This window comes from Aythya ferina (assembly GCF_964211825.1).
Source record: "Aythya ferina genome assembly, chromosome: Z".
Lineage (NCBI taxonomy): Eukaryota > Metazoa > Chordata > Aves > Anseriformes > Anatidae > Aythya > Aythya ferina.
Genome location: NC_140299.1, coordinates 27,631,802 through 27,653,783, shown reverse-complemented (window position 1 = coordinate 27,653,783; position 21,982 = coordinate 27,631,802). Strand labels below are relative to the sequence as shown.

The window sequence follows — 21,982 nt, the reverse complement described above, 5'->3', positions numbered from 1 at the left end:
ACAGTGTGGCCAGCAGGGCTAGGGAGGTGATCGTCCCCCTGTACTCGGCTCTGGTGAGGCCGCACCTCGAGTACTGTGTTCAGTTTTGGGCCCCTCGCTACAAGAAGGACATCGAGGTGCTTGAGCGGGTGCAGAGAAGGGCGACGAAGCTGGTGAGGGGCCTGGAGAACAAGTCCTACGAGGAGCGGCTGAGGGAGCTGGGCTTGTTCAGCCTGGAGAAAAGGAGGCTCAGGGGCGACCTTATCACTCTCCAGAGGTACCTCAAGGGAGGCTGTAGCGAGGTGGGGGTTGGCCTGTTCTCCCACGTGCCTGGTGACAGGACGAGGGGGAATGGGCTAAAGTTGCCCCAGGGGAGTTTTAGATTGGATGTTAGGAAGAACTTCTTTACTGAAAGGGTTGTGCGGCATTGGAACAGGCTGCCCAGGGAAGTGGTGGAGTCGCCATCCCTGGAAGTCTTTAAAAGACGTTTAGATGTAGAGCTTAGGGATATGGTTTAGTGGGGACTGCTAGCGTTAGGTCAGAGGTTGGACTCGATGATCTTGAGGTCTCTTCCAACCTAGAAATTCTGTGATTCTGTGAAATAAAACAAGGTCATTTTACCAAAATCCAGAAAATTCAGAAGTTTTATTGCAAACATGAACTATGAAGCAAGTAATCCCTATTTTTGCCTTATTCCTTTTATGACCATGATAGAACGATGAAGTGGACAGCATATGAGATTTGTTCTGCTTCTTGTTTCTTAGAGACACAACTCAAAACAAAACAAAACAAAAAAAAAAAACACAGAACAAGCAGATGCTTTAATATAGTGTTCTTATTTTTCTCCTCTTAATATAGTACAGTGTCTCGTAATCCATTACCTTCCACCTCTCCTGGTGCTTTTGGAAAAGACAAGCAGGAAAAACAGATTTTCTTCTCAGTCTCATGAAGTATCCATGCTACTCCCATCACAACACTGAAATTCACTTGAGGAGCAGCAGTTAATAAGAAACTGGAGAAGTCTTGTTGTTAACAGTAAGAACAATAACAAAAGGCTCAACTTTTCCCCAGCTACTGACTATAAAGGAGACAGCTTCTAGGACTTCTCTCAAAACTATTCCCAGGCTTTTACAGTTAAAACAGCTCATTTTCAATAAAAATGCCATTAATAATCCAGAGATTGAATAGAGAGTATCATAGGCTGAGGAAAACATGGGGAATGATGGGGTGAGCTGTTGCTATAGTGATTCTGGTAAGATACTCTCTAGTGCTTTTCCTTCTCCCCATGCAACTATAATGAAGTCTAATATCAAGCCAACACTTGCATTAATTATATCTTTTCCTGGTATCCTGGCATAGAAAAACACAGATACTAAGAACTGTAAAACACAGTAGATTTCTTACTTGGAGTAAAATTTTGAACCTCAGCAATTTCTAAGTGTGTCACATTAAAACTTTGTGTGTTAAAACTCAAAAAAAAAAATTGCTGGAATCTTTACTAATCTATCTGAAAACTGGTTAACACAATAGCTGTCAGAAATGGCATATACATAAGTGAAGTACTGGTCAGATTGTTACCATTTTACTAGCCCAGCTATGCCTGTCATTACTTCAACTAACTTTCAGCCTCCCTGAAACTTGGTATGCAAGTTATCAAATAGACACATTTTTCGAAATGAAATGTTTGTGAAAGCCTACTTGTAATTTATAATTGCTGAAATTATTTTTGTACCTAGTTAACTATGCAGAGAGTGAGAAAGAGAGAGAGATCCCTCTCTGAACATTGCCAGCAAGTTACTTCTCAGCAGAAAGCTAGTTCTTGATAGATGCATATTGGTAGCAAGTCTAAAAATGTCTGTGTACCAAAATAGTAATTATGCTATGGGCTTTCTTCAGCTAAGGCTACCCAAGATTATGTCATTTTTATTGAATAAATTGCTTCAAAGCTAGTTAGATTTTTCGTTTGAAAGAATAAATACATGACTTCAGATGCCTTGGAAGACCTCCACCTTTTAGCCACTGAAATGCTAAAATGAAAATCAAACTTTTTTTTTTTTTACTCTATCTTTACTTCAACTATTACATTCACTTACAGTGATGTTATGTTGAAGTCTGCATTCCATTAACCAAACTGGACAGAGACAAAGTACCTCAGGCTTTTCAAGCTGACAAGACAATGACTAAAAAAGTTTTCTAATAGTTTTTTTCAGTGTCAGAGGGAAGTGGACAAGTTAGGATCAAAGTTCAGGAGTTTATGCCTTCCAGTGCTAAGCCTAAACTATCAGAGCACACCCCTTTCACATTACATTAAGAGGGAACACTTTACGGGTATGCTTAAAAAAACGCTGTCTCAAAGCCAACAAAAATACAATAATGCATGGAAAAAACAGCCTATAACTAGATGCTACTTTGACGATATTTACAAACAGCAACTTTTTAAAGGTATCTGGTATGCAGACTAAATTTAACCTGAGAAAAAAATAGCATGATTTTGTCAGACACCTAATTAACTGCAGCAGGAATACACATTGTAACAAGGTTGCATTCCATTTATTTTACTCAACTTCTTAATGCTTCCCGAAATAACTCCCCAAAACCATCACAAATTAGCTTCTAACTACAGTAACATTACACTCACCAACACAACCCTTGACACGTTTCAGTTTGATCACAGTAGATCTTGCACAGATTACAAACAGTGTATTCCACTGGTTTGACTATCAAAAGCTACAGTACTAATGCATCTGAGCCAAACAGATTTTCGGTTCTGCAGAGTTGTTCAGCCTCACATTGCATGCAATTAAAGCAAAGAAGAAGCTGCTGGCAAGAGAGCACTGCAGGAACACAAATACTGAATGAGTCCTACTGGTCAATTTAAGTAAGGGAAGAGCCAAACTTTATGTTTGCTGCCAAACACAGAATCACAGAATTTCTAGGTTGGAAGAGACCTCAAGATCATCGAGTCCAACCTCTGACCTAACGCTAGCAGATCCCACTAAACCATATCCCTAAGCTCTACATCTAAACGCCTTTTGAAGACTTCCAGGGATGGTGACTCCACCATTTCCCTGGGCAGCCTGTTCCAATGCCTCACAACCCTCTCGGTAAAGAAGTTCTTCCTAACATCCAATCTAAAACTCCCCTGGGGCAACTTTAGCCCATTCCCCCTCGTCCTGTCACCAGGCACGTGGGAGAACAGACCAACCCCCACCTCGCTACAGCCTCCCTTGAGGTACCTTTGGAGAGTGATAAGGTCGCCCCTGAGCCTCCTCTTCTCCAGGCTGAACAAGCCCAGCTCCCTCAGCCGCTCCTCGTAGGACTTGTTCTCCAGGCCCCTCACCAGCTTCGTCGCCCTTCTCTGCACCCGCTCAAGCACCTCGATGTCCTTCTTGTAGCGAGGGGCCCAAAACTGAACACAGTACTCGAGGTGCGGCCTCACCAGAGCCGAGTACAGGGGGACGATCACCTCCCTAGCCCTGCTGGCCACACTGTTTCTGATACAAGCCAGGATGCTGTTGGCCTTCTTGGCCACCTGAGCACACTGCTAGCTCATATTCAGCCGACTATCCACCATCACTCCCAGGTCCTTCTCTGCCAGGCAGCTTTCCAACCATTCCTCTCCCAGCCTGTAGCTCTGCTTGGGGTTGTTGTGCCCCAGGTGCAGGACCCGGCACTTGGCCTTGTTGAACTTCATGCAGTTGACCTCAGACCATCGGTGCAGCCTCTCCAGATCCTCCTGCAGAGCCTTCCTACCCTTGAGCAGATCGACACACGCACCTAACATGGTGTCATCTGCGAACTTACTGAGGGTGCACTCGATGCCCTCGTCCAGATCATCGATGAAGATATTAAAGAGGACCGGCCCCAGCACTGAGCCCTGGGGAACGCCACTAGTGACTGGCCTTCAACTGGACTTGACTCCATTGACCACGACTCTTTGGGCCCGGCTATCCAGCCAGTTTCTAACCCAACGAAGCGTGCGCCAGTCCAGTTCAAGAGCAGCCAGTTTCTTGAGGAGAATGCTGTGTGAGACGGTGTCAAAAGCCTTGCTGAAGTCAAGGTAGACCACATCCACAGCCTTTCCCTCGTCCACCCAGCGCGTCACTTTGTCATAGAAGGAGATCAGGTTCGCCAAGCAGGACCTGCCTTTCATAAACCCATGCTGACTGGGCCTGATCGTCTGCTTGCCCTGCAAACATTTCACAAATGGGATCTGTACAGTCCAGGTTTCACCTTTTCAGATGTGCTGTGATAGTCCTATGGTTCAACGTAACCTGATTTTAACCTGCTACCTGTGCCCTTACCATTCTTTCCTGCTATAGTCTGATTTTCTTGTGCACTGCTGTCGTTCTGCACTCCATGAGCAACAGGGAGGCAAAGCTACATCATAAGCTCATGGAAAACAAATGCAGTTTCCACATAAAACATCAATACCTGCTACAGAGGGGACAAATCACCTGATGCTGAATTCCAGTTTCAGCCACAGCCAAAAAGATCACTTGTATACACTATTTCCAAAAAGCAAACCACAGGTGCATAGCCTAGTCTTAATGTTAGAAGCACCTGATCAGGACAAAAATATACCTGAAGGCCAACAGCTCTCCTCAAGTCCCACCCTGATCTAAGTTGCTACTGGGCAATCCACTATGAATCCATCTAAATTTCAGGTAGCGTCTCAATGAGCAACAGCTTGTTTCGGGAAGGGAAGGGAAGGGAAGGGAAGGGAAGGGAAGGGAAGGGAAGGGAAGGGAAGGGAAGGGAAGGGAAGGGAAGGGAAGGGAAGGGAAGGGAAGGGAAGGGAAGGGAAGGGAAGGGAAGGGAAGGGAAGGGAAGGGAAGGGAAGGGAAGGGAAGGGAAGGGAAGGGAAGGGAAGGGAAGGGAAGGGAAGGGAAGGGAAGGGAAGGGAAGGGAAGGGAAGGGAAGGGAAGGGAAGGGAAGGGAAGGGAAGGGAAGGTGCAATGAAAAACAAATATCTGTGAACCCTTCATGACATACCTTTAACTGTTCCCTAACAACAGGACAGTAAATTATTCAGTCCCAGCAATTCAGAGGGTAACTTCTAGCTAGCGTATCTCTCACCGTATAAAAACTCTTCCATGCTCTGTGAGACAGGATTGTCCTTTATTCCACTGCATATAATGTCAAGCACATGGAATAGTAAGCAAATTAAGGATAAACATAGCAAAACTGACTCAACCAATCTGTCAGGCAGTTTGAAATCTGTGGGTTCTTACCACCTTTGTGATTGTTTCAGATAGCTCTTTTCAGAAAAATACTGTACTGTCAGATCTATTACTTAAAGAGAAATAGTAGGTTCCTCACTTCAAGTACTACGTGTACAGTAGGACAAATGTTCCCTTGTGTGGGTAGGTAAAAGATGCACCTTACATGAGGCTGTGAGACTCAGAACTGGGAAAGGACTCCAAAATACAAAGGGGTATTTTGTAGTGCCTTCCCTTTTGGAATGGGAACACAGCCAAGACTGATGGTTACAAACGAAACACAGTACTGGCATTGCTGATGTACAAAATGTGATGTACTTTGTGATGAGCAAAGTACTTGATACAAACCCACATACACCCTGCCAATGTTGTAGTAGCCTACTCAGATCTTGTTTTCAGGCTCTGAACTGACGTTTACAAGCATTCACTTCTGTCCAGCACTCACACTATAGGAGGCTTATGTATGTACGTCATGTTATCTGATGCACAGGAGAACAGAGAAGACAGAAAACAAGGAAAAACACTACAACTGTGTGCAGTTATGTACCTGATGTGTTCCACTCCTTTCTTTAAATTATTTTTATTCCTCCAGAGAATCATGACTTTCAAAAGAGACCAACAGTACTTCACATGAGATGCAGTTGCTGCTTCAGAATTTAACCAGGGAAATCTGTGAAAAGGGTTGATCATTGCACGATAGTAATTCAATGGAAGACAAAGAAAGGAACCCCTTTGCAGAGAAAGCTGTGTTTACCACTCTTGCTGCAAAGGCTTTTCTGTCATACCATCGCAGTAATTGCTGTACTTTGTCTACCCCCTCAGAAGCACCAGCAGCCAGTCTGGCACAGACAGTACACGCAATGGTGGATGTCCATTTTACTCCCAGCTGTCTACTGCCAGGGATCATCTATTTTGCTTCTGGTTGGATTTAGCCCCGCTCTGTTCATTCCCTAATGGAAATAAGTAGGAAGTAGCTGATTAGACTGAAGAAAGGGGCACTCTTCTCCTTTGTTAAATGAAAACAGCAGTGAAAGAGGTGAAATCAAAATTAAGTAAATGACATTTAAAGAGATTGATCAAAAAGCTGACCAGAGATTAGAGCCAGTTTTACATTCACACACCAATGCTTGGAAAAAAGTTATTACTCAAAAAGGTGTAAATTTGTTTGCAAAGCCAGTTGCCAAAATATGTGCACTTTCAGCTTGACAAGCTGTACAGTGGAGAGGAAAAAAAAAAAAAATCAAAAATCCCTGTTCATTTCTCAGCAAGAGAAACAACAAGGAGTGTGTTTATTGTTTCTGCATTTACAGCTGAGAAAACAGAAGGTTGTACCAGCTGCCCTCTTGTATGCCCTTTTCCAATTTTAAAGGCAAACCAAAGAAAGCATTCATTGTTGACTGCTTAAACACTCATTGAACTACATTCTGGGCCAAATCCTTACTTGGTCCAAAGAGACAGCACATTGTTCCCTCAGCTAAAAGGGATCTGCCTCAGTCAGCTGGGTAGCTGGCACACCACACACGCACACGGATCATGAACGAGGCTAAAGCTGGGAGGTAAGGACTACAACTCTGTCACTTTTCAAGGATGTGCCATCCCAGTGTCCCGCAAGACTTGTCACAATGATGAAGATGGAAAACAAATGCTGAGATGAGAGCAACCGTGGAGCTATTCCTGAAGCAAACAACCCCACATTTACCACTCCCTCAGGCTTCTGAGCTAGCATAGCAAAGAGAAGATGGTGCAGCAGCTGGAAAGGCTGGGGACATGGGGCGTTAGCAATTAGGAGGTATCATGAGGTGATAGGTGGGGCTTCTACGCATCATCATTCCCCACCACCACTCTAAAACAAGGAGTAAAGAAAAGATTATTCTGTCTGCGAACTGAAGATTTACAAACTAAAGGACAGAGATGGAAAAAGGGGTAACCAGAACTCTGCCAGAAGGAAAATTAAAGGTAGCTGCGCAGAGTGACAGGAGTGCCTGGTACAGAGAAGCACTGAAAATGCAGCTGGCCTCATTCCAGCAGACAGTATAGATATGTTATCTGGAGCATGCAGCTTTAAAAATAGCTCACTATTAAAGTAGCATTAACAAAAAAATAAAAAAAGACACTGAATTCAGGTTTTTCACATGTCTACTAGGCATCTTACCTTCAGAAACTTACATCTTATTTTCTCATTTCTGGGAAAGGGAGAGAGAGAGAGAGTAATAACCTCAGAAACCACCCAAGGAAAATGTTAAGCTATGACCTTTGCTTATCAGTACCTCTATTCAATTGCAGCAAAGCATTGTTTTGTGGGTCTGTTTGTAATACAAGCTTCTCCTCTTAGGAATTGGAACACTTTTTCACAGGTACATGCTGCAGAAATAAACATCTATGAAACTGGATAAATGTACCTGTTTTTTTGTTTTTTGTTTTTTGTTTTTTTTTATATTTTTTCCCCTGCATTCTAATGTTTTTGGACATTCTGAATAAAATAAAAAAATTTAGTACAAATGAATCATCAGAATCAAGCAACATTGTTAGCTTTTCAAATTCCTTTATTACTGTGGCCAGAAATAAATCTACAACCCTGTGAATATAATAAGGTAATTTTTTTAATGGTTTAGTAGCTGATTGTTCACCAAACATCTTCAGACCTACGGAAGCACAAACATCCATTTGTGTAACTAAAAACAGATAGCTATTTGAAAATTAACACTTCCAGTTGCTAAAGAGAGATGCAGAAGTAGATCTCTCTTCTCCCTGTCAAATAATTTTGATTTTGTTATGACCATTTTGTCCACAAACTGTTTAACAGAACAAATGAAGATCAGAGCCATGAGTGGCACATTATTTCATCTTTTATCAAGGTCCCCATAATGTTCTTTCAACTTCCAAAAGCTTTTATCTGCCAGAATCTGCATCACATCTGCTATCTGTTAATTTATACTATGCAACAACATATATCAAAACCACAGAAGTTCTCAGAGTACAACATAAGAAATCCCATTGGACTGTTTTACCAAACCAACTGTCTTCACTGTTGCCGGCAAAGTGGAGAACATTCTTCTTAATTGTTAGAAATCCTAATAAGACGGTGTAAACCTTTTCTATTGCTTGATCAAAGTGTGTTCATCTTACATGCCATGTGGAACCTAACGAGCTTGTATACAATGATTTGTTAAAAATTAGGATCACATGGGTTTTTCCTTGTATTGCTGTGAAAAGGTAAGCTTTCACTGAGAAATGTATATGGACCTTGTATTTCATCTGTGGCATATGAAAAAAAGGTTCTAGCGCCTTTGTCTTTCTCTCCATCAGTTTATGTTACAAAACCAGCACATGACTTGCCATTCAGGAGCACTGACAACATTCTGAAGAAAATATGATGCAGAGGAGGAATTCTCATGCAGCTGATTACCAGAAAGATGTTCTGTCTGGTTCCAGCTTTGCTTCCAGCTGGTGCTGTTTTCACAGTATGAAACCAACAGTATCATGAAATTGCATGTACTGGTATTATCAGCACTCATGATGTTAGTCTCCTGGAGAATTTTTCTTCAAACTTTGTAAAGAGAAGAAAAAGCAGACAGACATACAGAAATAAACCCCTTTCCAAGCTAATCTACACCGCAGTATGACCTGAATATTTGAAAACATTTCATACACCTAATGTATCTCCAGTCCCACCCTTTTACAAGCACTACTTCCTGTTACAAATAAGAGAAAAGCAATTAAAACAGAAAATCATGAGCAAACCCAGGTAAGTGAATCAGCTTTACAACACACACATTCAACCTAACACACATTTTGAAATTAACAGCTGTGGTAACCTACATAACTCTTATGCCAACATCAGGACACTACAGAGCCAACACTACTTTGTATGAAGCTTTCAGCTCCAGCTCCTAACCTAAATTTCTCCAGAATAAAATTTACCAAAAGAAAATACTCAAGTTCTAAAAACCCATTTTCAACCAAATACTTGGTCTTATCTTATGAGAAGCTCATTCACAGCTGCTTATACATTTCACCTAAACCTGATTCACCCCATACAAAATCATCATCGATGGCAACAAATTAACACCATAACTTATCTCAAAAATTGCCTTCACTCTTTATTAGTAAATACAGTAAAGTACTCACTACCACTGACATCCCCAAGAAATACTATACATAATTTGTAAGAAGACTTTTGACTTACTCATTTCTGTGTTTTGAACTTGTGACATTCATACTGTTCACCATTTTGAGTACACACTGTTTGCAGGGGCACAAAACAATATATTTTCCCAAGGATACATGCTTTACCTTTCTTAACCTATTTCAGTATTTTATACATTACACGTGAAGACAGATAAAGCTAAAATGACAGATAAAGTTAAAATGGGATTCATTTTTAATTTGAATGTCTACCCTTGCTTTTGCTTAGACCACAATCCAGTGCTACTGAGCTGATTAAAAAAAAAAGCATAATAATTAAAAAAAAATCAAAAATTATCAGAAAGCAACAATAAGATAGAAAGATAAATACAATTATAAACATAAAACGTTATTAGTCTTTTATTTGAATTAAGAGATCAAATAATTCTAATTCAAATCAACTTGTCTGTAGTAAAACAACTATGGTCTACAGCATGTCAATATTATTAGATTATTCCTTAATGATGTAGTTCATTATTATTTTTTCTGCTGTATTAATTTTGATTCAAAACAGAATAAATATTTGCACTACAAAGGAATGATGCAGGTTGATGGATACTAGAACCACCAAATTCGCAGTTCCTAAAGAAGGGATCATGGTAGCTATGAATATAGTTGTAAACCTAATAAAAATTCAGGTTTTATCAAAGTAGTTGCAATCTTCAACATCACCTCACTGGAAAAGATTGAGGTACTGGTTAGTTCTACTTAGAAAATTTGTAACAGACAGAATTCAACAGAAACAGTAACTTCATATGCTTTTTTCTTCTGTTTACATAGTTTTGGAGCTGCTGTCTGGCACTAGCTGCCAATACTATTCAGGAGCCGTAATGGAACCTGAAGCTCCTTTCAGTGGAAGCTGGATGGGGTTAATTCTCAAGTGTATCTTTACAATTATTAGTCATCAAAGCTAGCAAATGAATAAATCTCTGCATGTGTTTGTGTTTTAGATTCTAAAGCTTACAAAAGGCTTTACTCTGTCCTGCTCATTTGTATTCAGATGAACTGCTCACTCTTTACATTTTTGGATGCAATGTAACCTCTGTCTAGACTTTCAATATTTCTAAAATACAATGCACAATTTGTCTCCAGACAGGGTTTTTGCTGGTGCAGAAACTTATGAAACAACCTTCAGAATGCCACTCAATACAGCAAATATTAGCTTTATGGTGTGTATAAATCAAACCATGAGACAAAACTGCCTTCTCTCCTTCAATGTGTAACAAGTACAACATTCAGTCAAGATCTAAATACTTACCCACTCACTAGACTTCAGTCTATTTCTAGTGCTATCTACTATACGGAATGCTTTGAGCTGTTGGCAAGAAAGACACTTCCTGAAAGATATGCCAATTCTGTTAATATTCTTTTCTTATAGGAAAAGTAATGAAATCCTTTCTCCCAATAGTAAATGAAAAATGCATCTACATAGGATGTGGACTCAGTCAGTTCTCTTCATTTCAGAATCTGACCAGCTTTATCATCCTATTTACTCCAGAAATACCCTTTTTTTTTTTTTTAACCTAAGGTTAGTATATTTATATATTGTTTGTAGAAGAAACTTTCTTCCCCCTTGTTTTAAATATGGAGGGTTTTAAAAATCCAAATGCTTGTCCCTTTAGAGCTGGCAATATTAAAAAAACAAACAAACAAACAAAAACAAACAAGCAAACAAAAACAAACAAACAAACAAACAAAAAGAACGATTGAATGCAAGTCTTCTTTTTCTCTGCTTATATGCAGTGCCTTGAAAATTACTGTCTGGTTGCTGCCAAGCTTAAAGGGAAGATGTTACAACAGGACATGAACTACAAAAAGCAGATGACAAAAGATCTGTGTTGCAGGGAGAGATCCTTCTGAATGCTTTTTAATGTTGCATCTTTATTTCACAGCTCTCCCACAATTTACAGTATAGTTTCAGTGACTGAGTACACCTACTTGAATAAGATATGGCTACAGGACTAGGCTTGCTGCAATTTGGCTGTGGGTTCTCAAGCGTACCTGTTAGTTATTTTCTCCAAAGGCTGGTATAGCTACAGCTCAGACTGTGACAAAATATGGACATACAATGTACAAACTGTGAAGGATGGGAAGCAGAGTAAGCACGTTTCCCTCTGTGAAGAAGTGAATGAATGCTGGGGCCAGAAGAGCTGTGCAGTCTGTAAAACTATAACCCTTACATCTGACAGCACTTGCCTGGATAGTGACCAACAGTTCTTCCCATGAAGCAGCATCACACTGGGCACCATATGCAACTGCATTAAAAACTGGTATTTCTGTCAGTCACTTACTGCGAATCACTGGAATATTCTACTTAGGTAAACTTGACTGCTGCTTCCTTTCCTTGTTATCTCCCAGGCTGCCAAAGAGCAGCTCAAGCCTTTTGCAAATGAAGTTATTTTGGATTGTTCAGCTGAGGCAGGCATCCAGACTGGTAAAACATACCATTCTGGCTATGAAGAGTATTTTTCCCTCAGACATTTCCATCACTTCTCGATACAATTTCAAAACATAACTGCTGCATGACTTGAATAATAGTAAGATATATCTGACTCATTTATTTTTATATCTTTTTTTTTCTTTTCAGTGCTCATATTTCTGGGGAGGGAGCTAAAGCTAAGTCTATGTCATCTACAGCTTTATCACAGAGAAAACAACTTAAATGAAGAATTAAGTATCTTGTATGACTGTGTCTGTATCTCTTCTCCTTTTTCTATTTGTGCTGGACCAGGTTAACTGTACTTATTACATTCTGCAGATGAAAATACAAAAACAGGGTATCACATTACTGTGAATGAATGCCATGCACAGGGCATTCCAAGAGACAATTTTTTTTTGGTGCATTGTGATCACTTATTATAAGCAATACTTGAGAGCAACTGAATGTTTTCAGGCAACGTCAAATCACTTGATAGAGTGAAAGTATTAAATATTGCAACTTTCTCACCTGAAAAACAGACATGCTGGTAACAATTATTTTGCATGTGATGTTGGACTAACTATTGATACACTGGCATTGCAAGGAATAAGCATATTTCATATATATGGAGACTGCTATAGTCTGAAAATGACTTAATGGCTGAAATCAGACTTCAAAAATGTAACTTGCTACCATGAAAGATATAATGGCATAAGTAAGAAGAACTTCCAATAGTTTGATATTGTACCATGTTATGATTATAATCAAGTACTATTCCCAAACCATAAGCACTGAAATCTGCAGAAATAACTCAATTTCCTACAAGTATCCATCAATAAACAGCAATGAAAAATTTGAGGGAGATTGTGCAAGAATTTGGAGAGCACATCCACACATAAACATTTGCACTTTACAGACTGTATATAATTTTTTCTACACTATGATGAGAAAACTCAATTAATGCAATTAAAAAACTCTTAAGGAATCTCAGCATAAAACTTCCACAATAGCTTTAAGACACATTGAAAATCTTTGTTGGCAAAAAACCTTTACACAGAATCAGCAGAGTTACCTCACCACAAAACCTCTCTCCATTATGCTAATGTTTCTATCATCTGAAAACCACCCTGATGTGAGAAATAGTGACATCTCAGTGAGACAGGACAAAGTAAGGAGAACTGCAGCTCTTTGATCAGGTTGAAAGTGCTCTGCATTCTGATTAGTATTTCTGCTGAGATCCTAGGAGATGAAAGGATTTTCAAGTCTGACAGTTGGGGTGGGGAGGTATTTAGAAGAGAACAAAAAGAGGAGCACTGAAAGCAGGTGACGTCATGCCTCAAAATGGCCTTTACCATCTTATTGACACACTCCACAATGTTGCATAGCAGTTTCCACACTGCTATTCTTGAGAGCTCCAGATCCTCTGTGGAGACAGTACGGCTGGAGATTCAGTGCTTTAAAAGCACAAAAAGTAGAAACAGGTCTAAATATAATACATATATTGTATTTCAGGACCCCAAGTACATTATTGTAATACTCCAAAATACTACTTTTCAAAATTATGCTCTGCCTGACATCATACAAGGGAAATCTACCCTACAAAGCTTACAAATTCTGGCTCTCCTGTCTTCAGGAAAAACCCATACAGCAAGCATGGAAATGCTATTTATTTCCCTCTGATTCTTTCCACAGGCAAAGTTTGCCCTTTCATACCACAAATATGTTCAAAACTTGTAGGGGCCTTGGAACTGACCACCCTTCACCTCGTATTGCCAGAAGCATCCAACACTAAGGAGACACATCAAAATCTCCCCCTTACACTCTACAGGCAGTTAAGGCAAAAACCGCATGGCTTTAGGAGCATTCTGCATATTTATGTTCGGGCAAATGCATATACAGTCAACTTACCAGGCAAAATACATGCCATTTGCTCCCAGTGGATTTGTATGCCTTAAAAGATACAATAAAGCTTTTCAGTGATACCGCAATTCTCTTTTTTTAAAAGCTTACTCTTCTTGCATAAAGGACAAAAAAATGTGCTTTGAACTGTTTTTCATTAAGGAAGTGACAAGCCAGAAAAAGAGATTTCTTGACAAAGCTTCTCTTATCCCTTAACTCTCCCTCTCTGCCACCTCCTTTATGTCTCATGGTGTGGTCGCTTTTGCAGGACTCTGTGTCAAACATCCTCCCAGCTGCCAAAAGATATCTTTCTAAACATGTCCTTCATTTGAACTCTACCGTAAGTGCAAAATGTAAAGAATAATAAAAGGCACCTTGTGGGTACCAACCACATCTCGTATTTCCTGAAGCTAGCACACTTATTTTCATTTGAAAGGGAAGCTTATGTTATAATTGGGATTTTTACATTTTCACATGAATTACAGACCTCTCTATACTGTCTCACTACCTGCATGCTAATGCATTTTGAGAATAAATAGTTCCATGTAACATGAGGGAATTAAGTCTCCCGGAAAACCAATTTGAACATCACTAAAAGACTAAACATTTCATAACATCAGAACCAAGCAGCATTAAAGAGACACATACAAGAAAAATTCCAACCAAAGCTTGTCTGACAAGCCATGTGACACGTCAGAACCCTTCCACTCTCTCCTTACAGATTACTAAAATCTGTATCAATTACAACTGGCCATATTTGATGCACACATAACCACACAATCACCAGCTGCAGGAGAATTATTTCTTAAGAGAAGTGGTAAGTAATTGTAATTATTTTTGAACGGAAAACCTCTGCTTTAGAACATGTTATAAGGACAAAAACCCTGTATTTTAAACTGAGGTACTAACCAGACACAGATGAAGACTGGGAAAGATGTTTATATGTTAGACATTTATACTCTATTCTCTTCCTTTTACTATGGAAGCTTTCCCGTGCTTCTAATTTTTTGTCACTCTCTCTCAACTTCTTGTTTTCAAGAAGGAAGAAAGAGCCTTAAAGATACATCACATGTAAACAGCTCACTCAGCTATCTTGATTGTTTTTGTCTGTGACATTTTGAGACTCCACAATTAAACTACCACACTTTTCTCTTGGTTTCAGGGCATTCAAAGGTTCCTTGGCATCCTCTACCCTACAAGGCCTGATTGAATTAGAGAGAACTGGAGTCTGTGTGGCAGAAATTACACTACGAACTTCAAGAATGTTAGCAGAAGGTACTAACAGTGTACGTGTAAAACAAAACCGAGGGCTTTTCTCAAACAGCCTTTACTTTCTCCTGTTTTCTTATCACCAGGACTTTTTGCAGAATCAAAACCTGATTTCTGCAAATAGATTCTTTATGACAGGACTAATGAAATCTTGGTCAGGAGGAATGAAAGCTCCAATAACCTGTACTCTTTAAGAGATTCTTCCTCCTCTTTGTATTTTTTCATTGTAAGGTATTACAGATATATTTCATTATAAGATATTACAGCAAACCAAATTCTTTTGTTTCCATCTTGAAACTCTGAGGTTCGGGTATTGCACAATAGTACCAGATGATGAGAGATTCAAAGTGTAATGCAGTCCTGCTTTTACAACTATTCTTTTACTTATAACAGCCATAGAGTAAACTTCTTCATTAAAGTAACGATAACTGTTATTTACATATAACCACTTGGCATTATTCGTAAAAATGTCTTCTCATGCACTTTGACTGTATCAGCTATGATCACCATCAGGAAATCTAACTTTCAAACATTTATGTAACCATCCATGAAATTACTGATGTATGTACATGTATGTAACCATCCATGAAAGAACTAATTTATTTTAGTGATCAGCAAAATTTACTGCCCTCTCAAAGTCAATTTAGAGACACTGATCTGAAGAAAGCAAGCATTCAACCAGCAGAAAAGGTACCCAATATACTTTACTCAACACAAAAATAGTTGTAGAAAACCCTAACAACCTGTGCAATAAGATGAACTACACAGTTAATCAGAAGCACAAAATGAAAAAGGGATATTAAAAAACCCTTCAAAGCTATACTTTGTTTAGTCTTGCTGTCTTGATCATTACCATGGCAACCCACTATACAGTTCTGTTCATCCTAAGAAAACAAGCTTCTCCAAGACGCACACTTACACATGCAAATATGCTTATAGACAATTTAGTTAAATTATCACTTGAAGGATAAAAAAGATTAAGAAGGAAACACTGTAAACAGATGTAATTCCTTATGATTTCAGCATCCCTAATTTATATCACAGCTGGCAGTTGTATTAACAGTTCAGCATCTCAGACTAACATGCTCGACAGGAGTCAATGGCAGAGGTCTGGAAGGAGGGTAGCCATGACAAAAGGGAAGTTACCAAAAAGGCCCTTACCCGTGAGTTGAAAGACTCAGCAACAAGATGTACATTGAAACAGAGAAATCAAAGCCAATACACTGGAAAGGGTCAGAGTCTTTAAAGGGCAAGACTTTATGATATTTACTTGTATTTCTCAAAGTTCACATTAAGGGTAAAGATGCTTACTTGTAAAGGTAATATTCAGCTTGATCCACTTCCTCTCGTGAAGAAATGTTGTCAACAAACTAATTAAAAAATAAGAAATAAAAGCTTCAGAAGGGGCATTCACAAAGGATATTAGAAGAAAATGCCATCTGGATAAACGCAACATATTTGTTTTACATATTTAAGTAACTAGAAATAACGTAGGTCTTCAAGTCTTTGCTCATTTCTAGTCAGGTTTCTTCTGGACTGCAGAAAGTAAAATCTTTTTTGAACCCAGACAATTCCCCCCTATAAAAACTACTATATACATTGAAAACATGGAGACAACCTAGGAATCACATCCATACAGCACAATACCCACTACTTTTGCTCCTTCTTGCACAATTTTTTCTACTTCAAACATATCCTTAATTTGAATGTGCATTCAATTGCTTTTTTTCTGATTTTCAGCAAGTCTCAACATGCCTTTGTTCGCTTTCTAAAAATCACTCTTTTCCCTAACATTTTGCCTGTTTTGCCTGTTCACATGATAAGTTCTAAAGGACAGGGACATATACATGCAAATAACAGTAAGAAAAAAAAAATCATCCCCTCACACTAAAAAGCACAACTTTCCAACCATTTAAAACTTCACCTACTCCAGGCAGTGTTACAAAATTCCCAGTGCTATAAACCATTTAATTAAAAGCAAGGTTTTCAACCAGACATTCTCTTATGGTAACAGTGAATCCTGTTCCCCTGTATATTTAACGTAAGTATAAAGATGCTGGAACCCTATATAATACCTTTACCTCAGAATATATAAAGAACATTTTCTCAAAGTCAATGCTTTTCTTTATCCTAAGAATGAGCTAAAAATAATAGTTTAAGCTGACTGGTGCTAGCTTTCAAGTTTCTTAACTTTCCTTGCGTATGTGTATGTGTAGATCTCATCTCTGAGTGTGGCAATAGCATGCCCATGTGCTTTATTTACATTTTGGAAAGTGACAATTTTATGTGAGCTACAGGTACTGGTAAGCGGGGCTGTTTGAAAATCTGGAAATGCTACTTCTCCAGGTAATAGGTTGGCCCAAGGCAGAAACATGAGGAGGGAAAGAAGTAAATTTCATTAAGAAATAAAATGGAGAAGAACACCCATTTCCTCCACAGACAGTCTCAGAGCCAATGATCAAGGATGTTCAGTAACCATACAAAATATTTTGTGACTCTTCAGTCAGTGGTGCTAATGATTCTAATTAGCATTAATGTTGTTATTGAGGTACGAGGTTGGTGACTTAACTTTTGGGGGACAATTTTGAAATTTGATTTTTAAAAACCAAGTGACATTTATTCTGCTTCTTCGGCACAAATGGTCACATACACAGAGAACTTAAAAGCACATCTCACATTTCTGCCTTCCCAAATTCATCCATCCAGACGACAGAACTGGTTATTAATTACAGTTACGAATAATGGTTTCACTTAACCCTGTCAACATTTGTCCTGCCTCAGTCTGCTGAGGTGAGGAAAGAAAACTACAGAGGTAAAACGTAGCTATCCCTGCCTGACTTTGACAGGAGCCTGGAGGTGGAGGAAGATGCATGCAGACAGGCAGTGTACTGATGCACTGCATTCCCTTAGCAGTCCGGGTTCTTATGAAGTGTCTCAGAGGACATTAAAGCTCTCACTAACAAAGACAGAAAGCACAAGAAGGGAGGGAATACACATTACAGAAATACATAGCCCAAGTATCAAAGCAAGGCCTAATTTTGCTAAGAATAAAAATTTATTTTAAAGACCCCATAGTCCAGATACTAACTAATAAGCAGAAAGTAATAATAAAACAGCTTTACACAACAATTTAACAGCATAACAAGACATTTATGATCCCACAACTCCCGACAGAGGTGATATCATTTATCTCCTCTGGGCTTCCTTGATTTCATAAGCATTCTGTTGTCATCTCCATCACTTTACAACTGGAATTTATTTTCTTACCCGGTCTATTGTCAAAGAGCTGACAGGCAGCTTTCTTTCATAGGTTCTGTCCATTAAGTTGGCTAATTCAGCTGAAGAAAAAAGGAAAAACATTATGTTTAATCAACTGATATTACTGCAAAACCTGCAGAGCTGTCATGTAACTTGGAATAGTACCTGTGTCCATAAAATTAAATTCTGGTTCCTTATTTTGGTTCTCATTTTGAAGTTGCATGAAAACAGTATTTCCAATTATTATTAATTACTTTTACAGAAAACAACATGCGGAAAGGTACTCAATGTGATGATTTAAAAGAACTTGGGAAAAAAAGCAAACTATACTATAATGTATGGGATGAAATGAGCATAGCTAATATGTCTCATCTAAAAACCTTGAACAGATGTCCTGATACTTGACACTTGCTTTCAAGCTTCATGTATGCTGGACAGTGCCTTTGGTGTTTGTCCTTCCCTTTGTGTTAAAACAAAGAGACAGAAAGAAGCAGTACCGTACTGACAAACCCTACCGTCACCAACAGCAGGTGGAAGAAATTCTGTTAACCAAACTGGGCACTGTGCCACTGCCTTATTAACTTTATAGCGTTCTGCTCAAGCAGTCATATAAAAGTATTAATTTGACCATACAGAAATTTTAAAGCTTTTTGACTTTTTGAACAGGTAGACAAACATAGAACTACATGAATTTAATCTCTAGTTTTAGTTCTGTACTGTTTCTGGAACATAATTATGACTCAAGAAGAGTAAGCTGCTCATTGTATGCACAGTATCAGCTGCTTGATTCTTACCTGAGACATGGACTGATAATATTCAATTTAAGCTATTTAGAGACTTCAACCGTACTCTTTCCTTCTTTTCTCCCTCATTTTCCAGGAACAGGAATCCAACATATTCTTATCACATCACTAGTATCTCCCTTCCTCCAGTGCACCCCAAGGCTCACATCATTACTAAACCTGCCTCTCTGTCACCTCTGTATCAGTCCCATCGGCCATGCTACAAGAGCTGATGGCTTGGCTCATTTTACAATTCATTTTCCAAAAAGGTCATCTGACTCCCATACCTGTCCATGGAACATGAGGTGGACACAACCTACAGCACTGCATCAGAAATGACTAAGCCTTCTATGCTGGTGAAATTATTAATGTCAGGAAGCAGCGTTGGACCAGTAACACACAATGACCCCAAGGGATGCAGTCCATGTATGCTCTGTTCACAGAACAAGTGATTTAAAAGTGCTCTTGCATCACCAGTGAACATTAACAGTAATCTAACAGTTCATTTAGAATATTCTTCACTTCTAACAGCAGAAATAGTATTCAATGCTACTCTCTTAAAAATGCTCTCTCAAATTACAGCATGTGCAAAGATTTTTGCTGTAATAAAATGGCAAGAGTCTGTCTTGCTTGACTCTGAGTTTGGATAATGCTGCTGTCTGTAGCATACCAGTATTTTGTATTTGCATAACCTCTTCCTTTATGAGGCACTTGAAGGTGTTACTTGAAACACCAAAAGACTATCTTTGACATGCAGTTATCTTTAGCTAAGGGAAGGTGAGCATTCTGCAACCACGAAAGGGAATGGAAACTAAGGGCAAAAATGCCAAGGCAAGTACCAGCTCCTGCAAAATACAATATAGGATGCTGAAATTATGTGGCCCACCAATGCCACGCTACATCACAAAGCCACTAAGACAGCAGATCAACTTTTTTAGTAGTAAAGCATTTTCTGTGGGAATACCCATACAGAGAGAATTTGTATTTCACTCTGTATTACCTGTCTCCCCAGCACCCAGGAAGGTCATGATGCAGCACATGGGTAAAGTCCTTGAGGGCATTACCAATAGCACTAGAATTTAAGAGAGGGCAGATGCTGCAGCTGGGTCATCTTGACAAGAATCAAGAATGGCTAGATTCTTGCCTAAATTTACTAAGCCTACTGTGAGCCAACATTCTTCATTTGTGCTTTGAGATGGCTGAAGAAAAGTGTTCACTCAAATCTGCTACATTTGATGACAAAGCAACATGGATCAGAGACAGACAATGGCACAGGTTGGGAACTTAATTGTTTATTCCAGAAAAATTTCTGTTACGCGTATCACTCAGAAAACAGTAAGGTGACACTCAAAGCCGTCGTGGGCTATATTTAACCTCGAGCTTGGCAGTTCTTTTGTCTAAGTATTCATGAACATGAAAAGTCCATTTGAGGAACACTGAGTACTTACGGAGATTAAAAACCAAATGAATACAATGCCATGAGTGCAAGATCTCAAAACTGTTAGCAATTTATACAAATGCCTACTTTAGGAGACTTCCCATTGCAGAATTTTAACAATTGATCTTTTACGTTGCCTACAATCTCCACCAGAGCTTCAGCACGGAAATCAACATCAATCACTTACCTATCAGCTCCAGTACATGAGTCACAATAAAAAGAAAGTTAATGAAACAAAGAATAGGAAACAAATCAAGTAAATTGGAAATTTAGCTTTGTTTCCAGACAAATTGTGATTTCTGCTCTAGTTTCTAAATATGAATAATTACGAGTGACTAATTCTGTTCTAGCTTGCTTTTTTTTTTTTTTTTTGAAGACTGCCTAGGAGCAGACTTTTTTCTCAGATTCATGATTTGAAACAATTCAACAACTTTTCTGAACCAAGCTTACTGTAAGTTCTTATTAAAAGATCAAGATTAAAGCTTGTTTTCAGTTAAAAACTTCCTGACAGAAGTATTAGAATGTGAGAGTGACTGCCCTGGTCTCCTAGCAACATCATTAATAAAAATTGAGTGCTAACATTGATGTAGAACCCAAACAAATATTTTAACAGCCAAAGCAAAATTCTGTGCACATTCTAACAGATGCATGTTGCAGGTGCTTTCACACTATGTACTCACTAGTTATCAAAGACGTCACTAGTACAAATACTTTCTCATAAATACTGCCCTAAAATTTCTACATCTAAGAAATCCATATAGTTTCTATTTGATTCCTAGTATATACCAATCCATAGCATATGGAATTCAACAAGTAGCAACAACATGATGTGAGGTCACAGGATATAAACTACCCTTTAGTTCTCAGGAGTTGTCCATCTAGGACAGGGCTGAAAACGAGTGATGGGACGGCAGCTACAACTGAGACCCTAAATTTTCCACCCCTAGGAGAGATAGGCAGAGCTAATACCTTAACTCATGAGCTAACGCGTTTACATTTTCTACATAAAGACATCCCTGATTTATTTTAAAAAGGAAAGAAAAATATAAATGAAGGCTAAGGCAAGTACAAACTTATATTTCTCAGTATATCCATGTCCCTGGCAGCTTCTGGAAAGAACCTTATACCAAAGAATTCTTTCAATGGAAATTACTCAAGCTTGCAAAGGCGGCACTGCCACCTGGTGCTTTGGGTGAGGCACTTCAGATACCTTGAGTTTTTTACAAACACATTTCCTACGCCAGCCCCTTGGACTTCAGTAACTGCTATCTTTTTTTTTTATCAAGATACTTACTATCACGTAATTTTACCCTTGTTAGCGACAAACCAAGGGAAATACATGTATTACAGAATCTAAGTCCAGCCATGCCTCCTTTTCCTTGGTATCTAATTTTTAATAAGAATATTTAGAATTTAGAATTTCCTTCTAAACAGGTATCTTCCTATCAGCAAGTAGTTTGTAAATCCCAAATTAAGGCAAGGACCATAAATGCCTCTTTGAACAAACATGCTTCTGTACACAAAATACAAC

At 38.9% G+C, this 21,982-nt stretch overlaps 1 protein-coding gene and 1 long non-coding RNA gene across 2 annotated transcripts in view; both read right to left on the bottom strand.

The window, feature by feature from the left end:
* Positions 1-21,982, bottom strand: part of MRPS27 (mitochondrial ribosomal protein S27) — a 45,131-nt gene that overhangs the window by 19,487 nt on the left and 3,662 nt on the right. The window contains exons 3-4 of the mRNA XM_084505120.1: positions 18,241-18,311; positions 16,285-16,343 (exon numbers count right to left, since the gene is read on the bottom strand). Of these exons, the coding sequence (XP_084361246.1) occupies positions 16,285-16,343; positions 18,241-18,311 (130 nt within the window). The remainder of the gene's footprint in view (positions 1-16,284; positions 16,344-18,240; positions 18,312-21,982) is intronic.
* Positions 7,727-9,443, bottom strand: LOC311427626. The gene is made up of 2 exons (XR_014687453.1): positions 9,388-9,443; positions 7,727-8,748 (listed from the first exon to the last, which is right to left on the bottom strand). It is a non-coding gene; the product is annotated as an uncharacterized lncRNA (long non-coding RNA).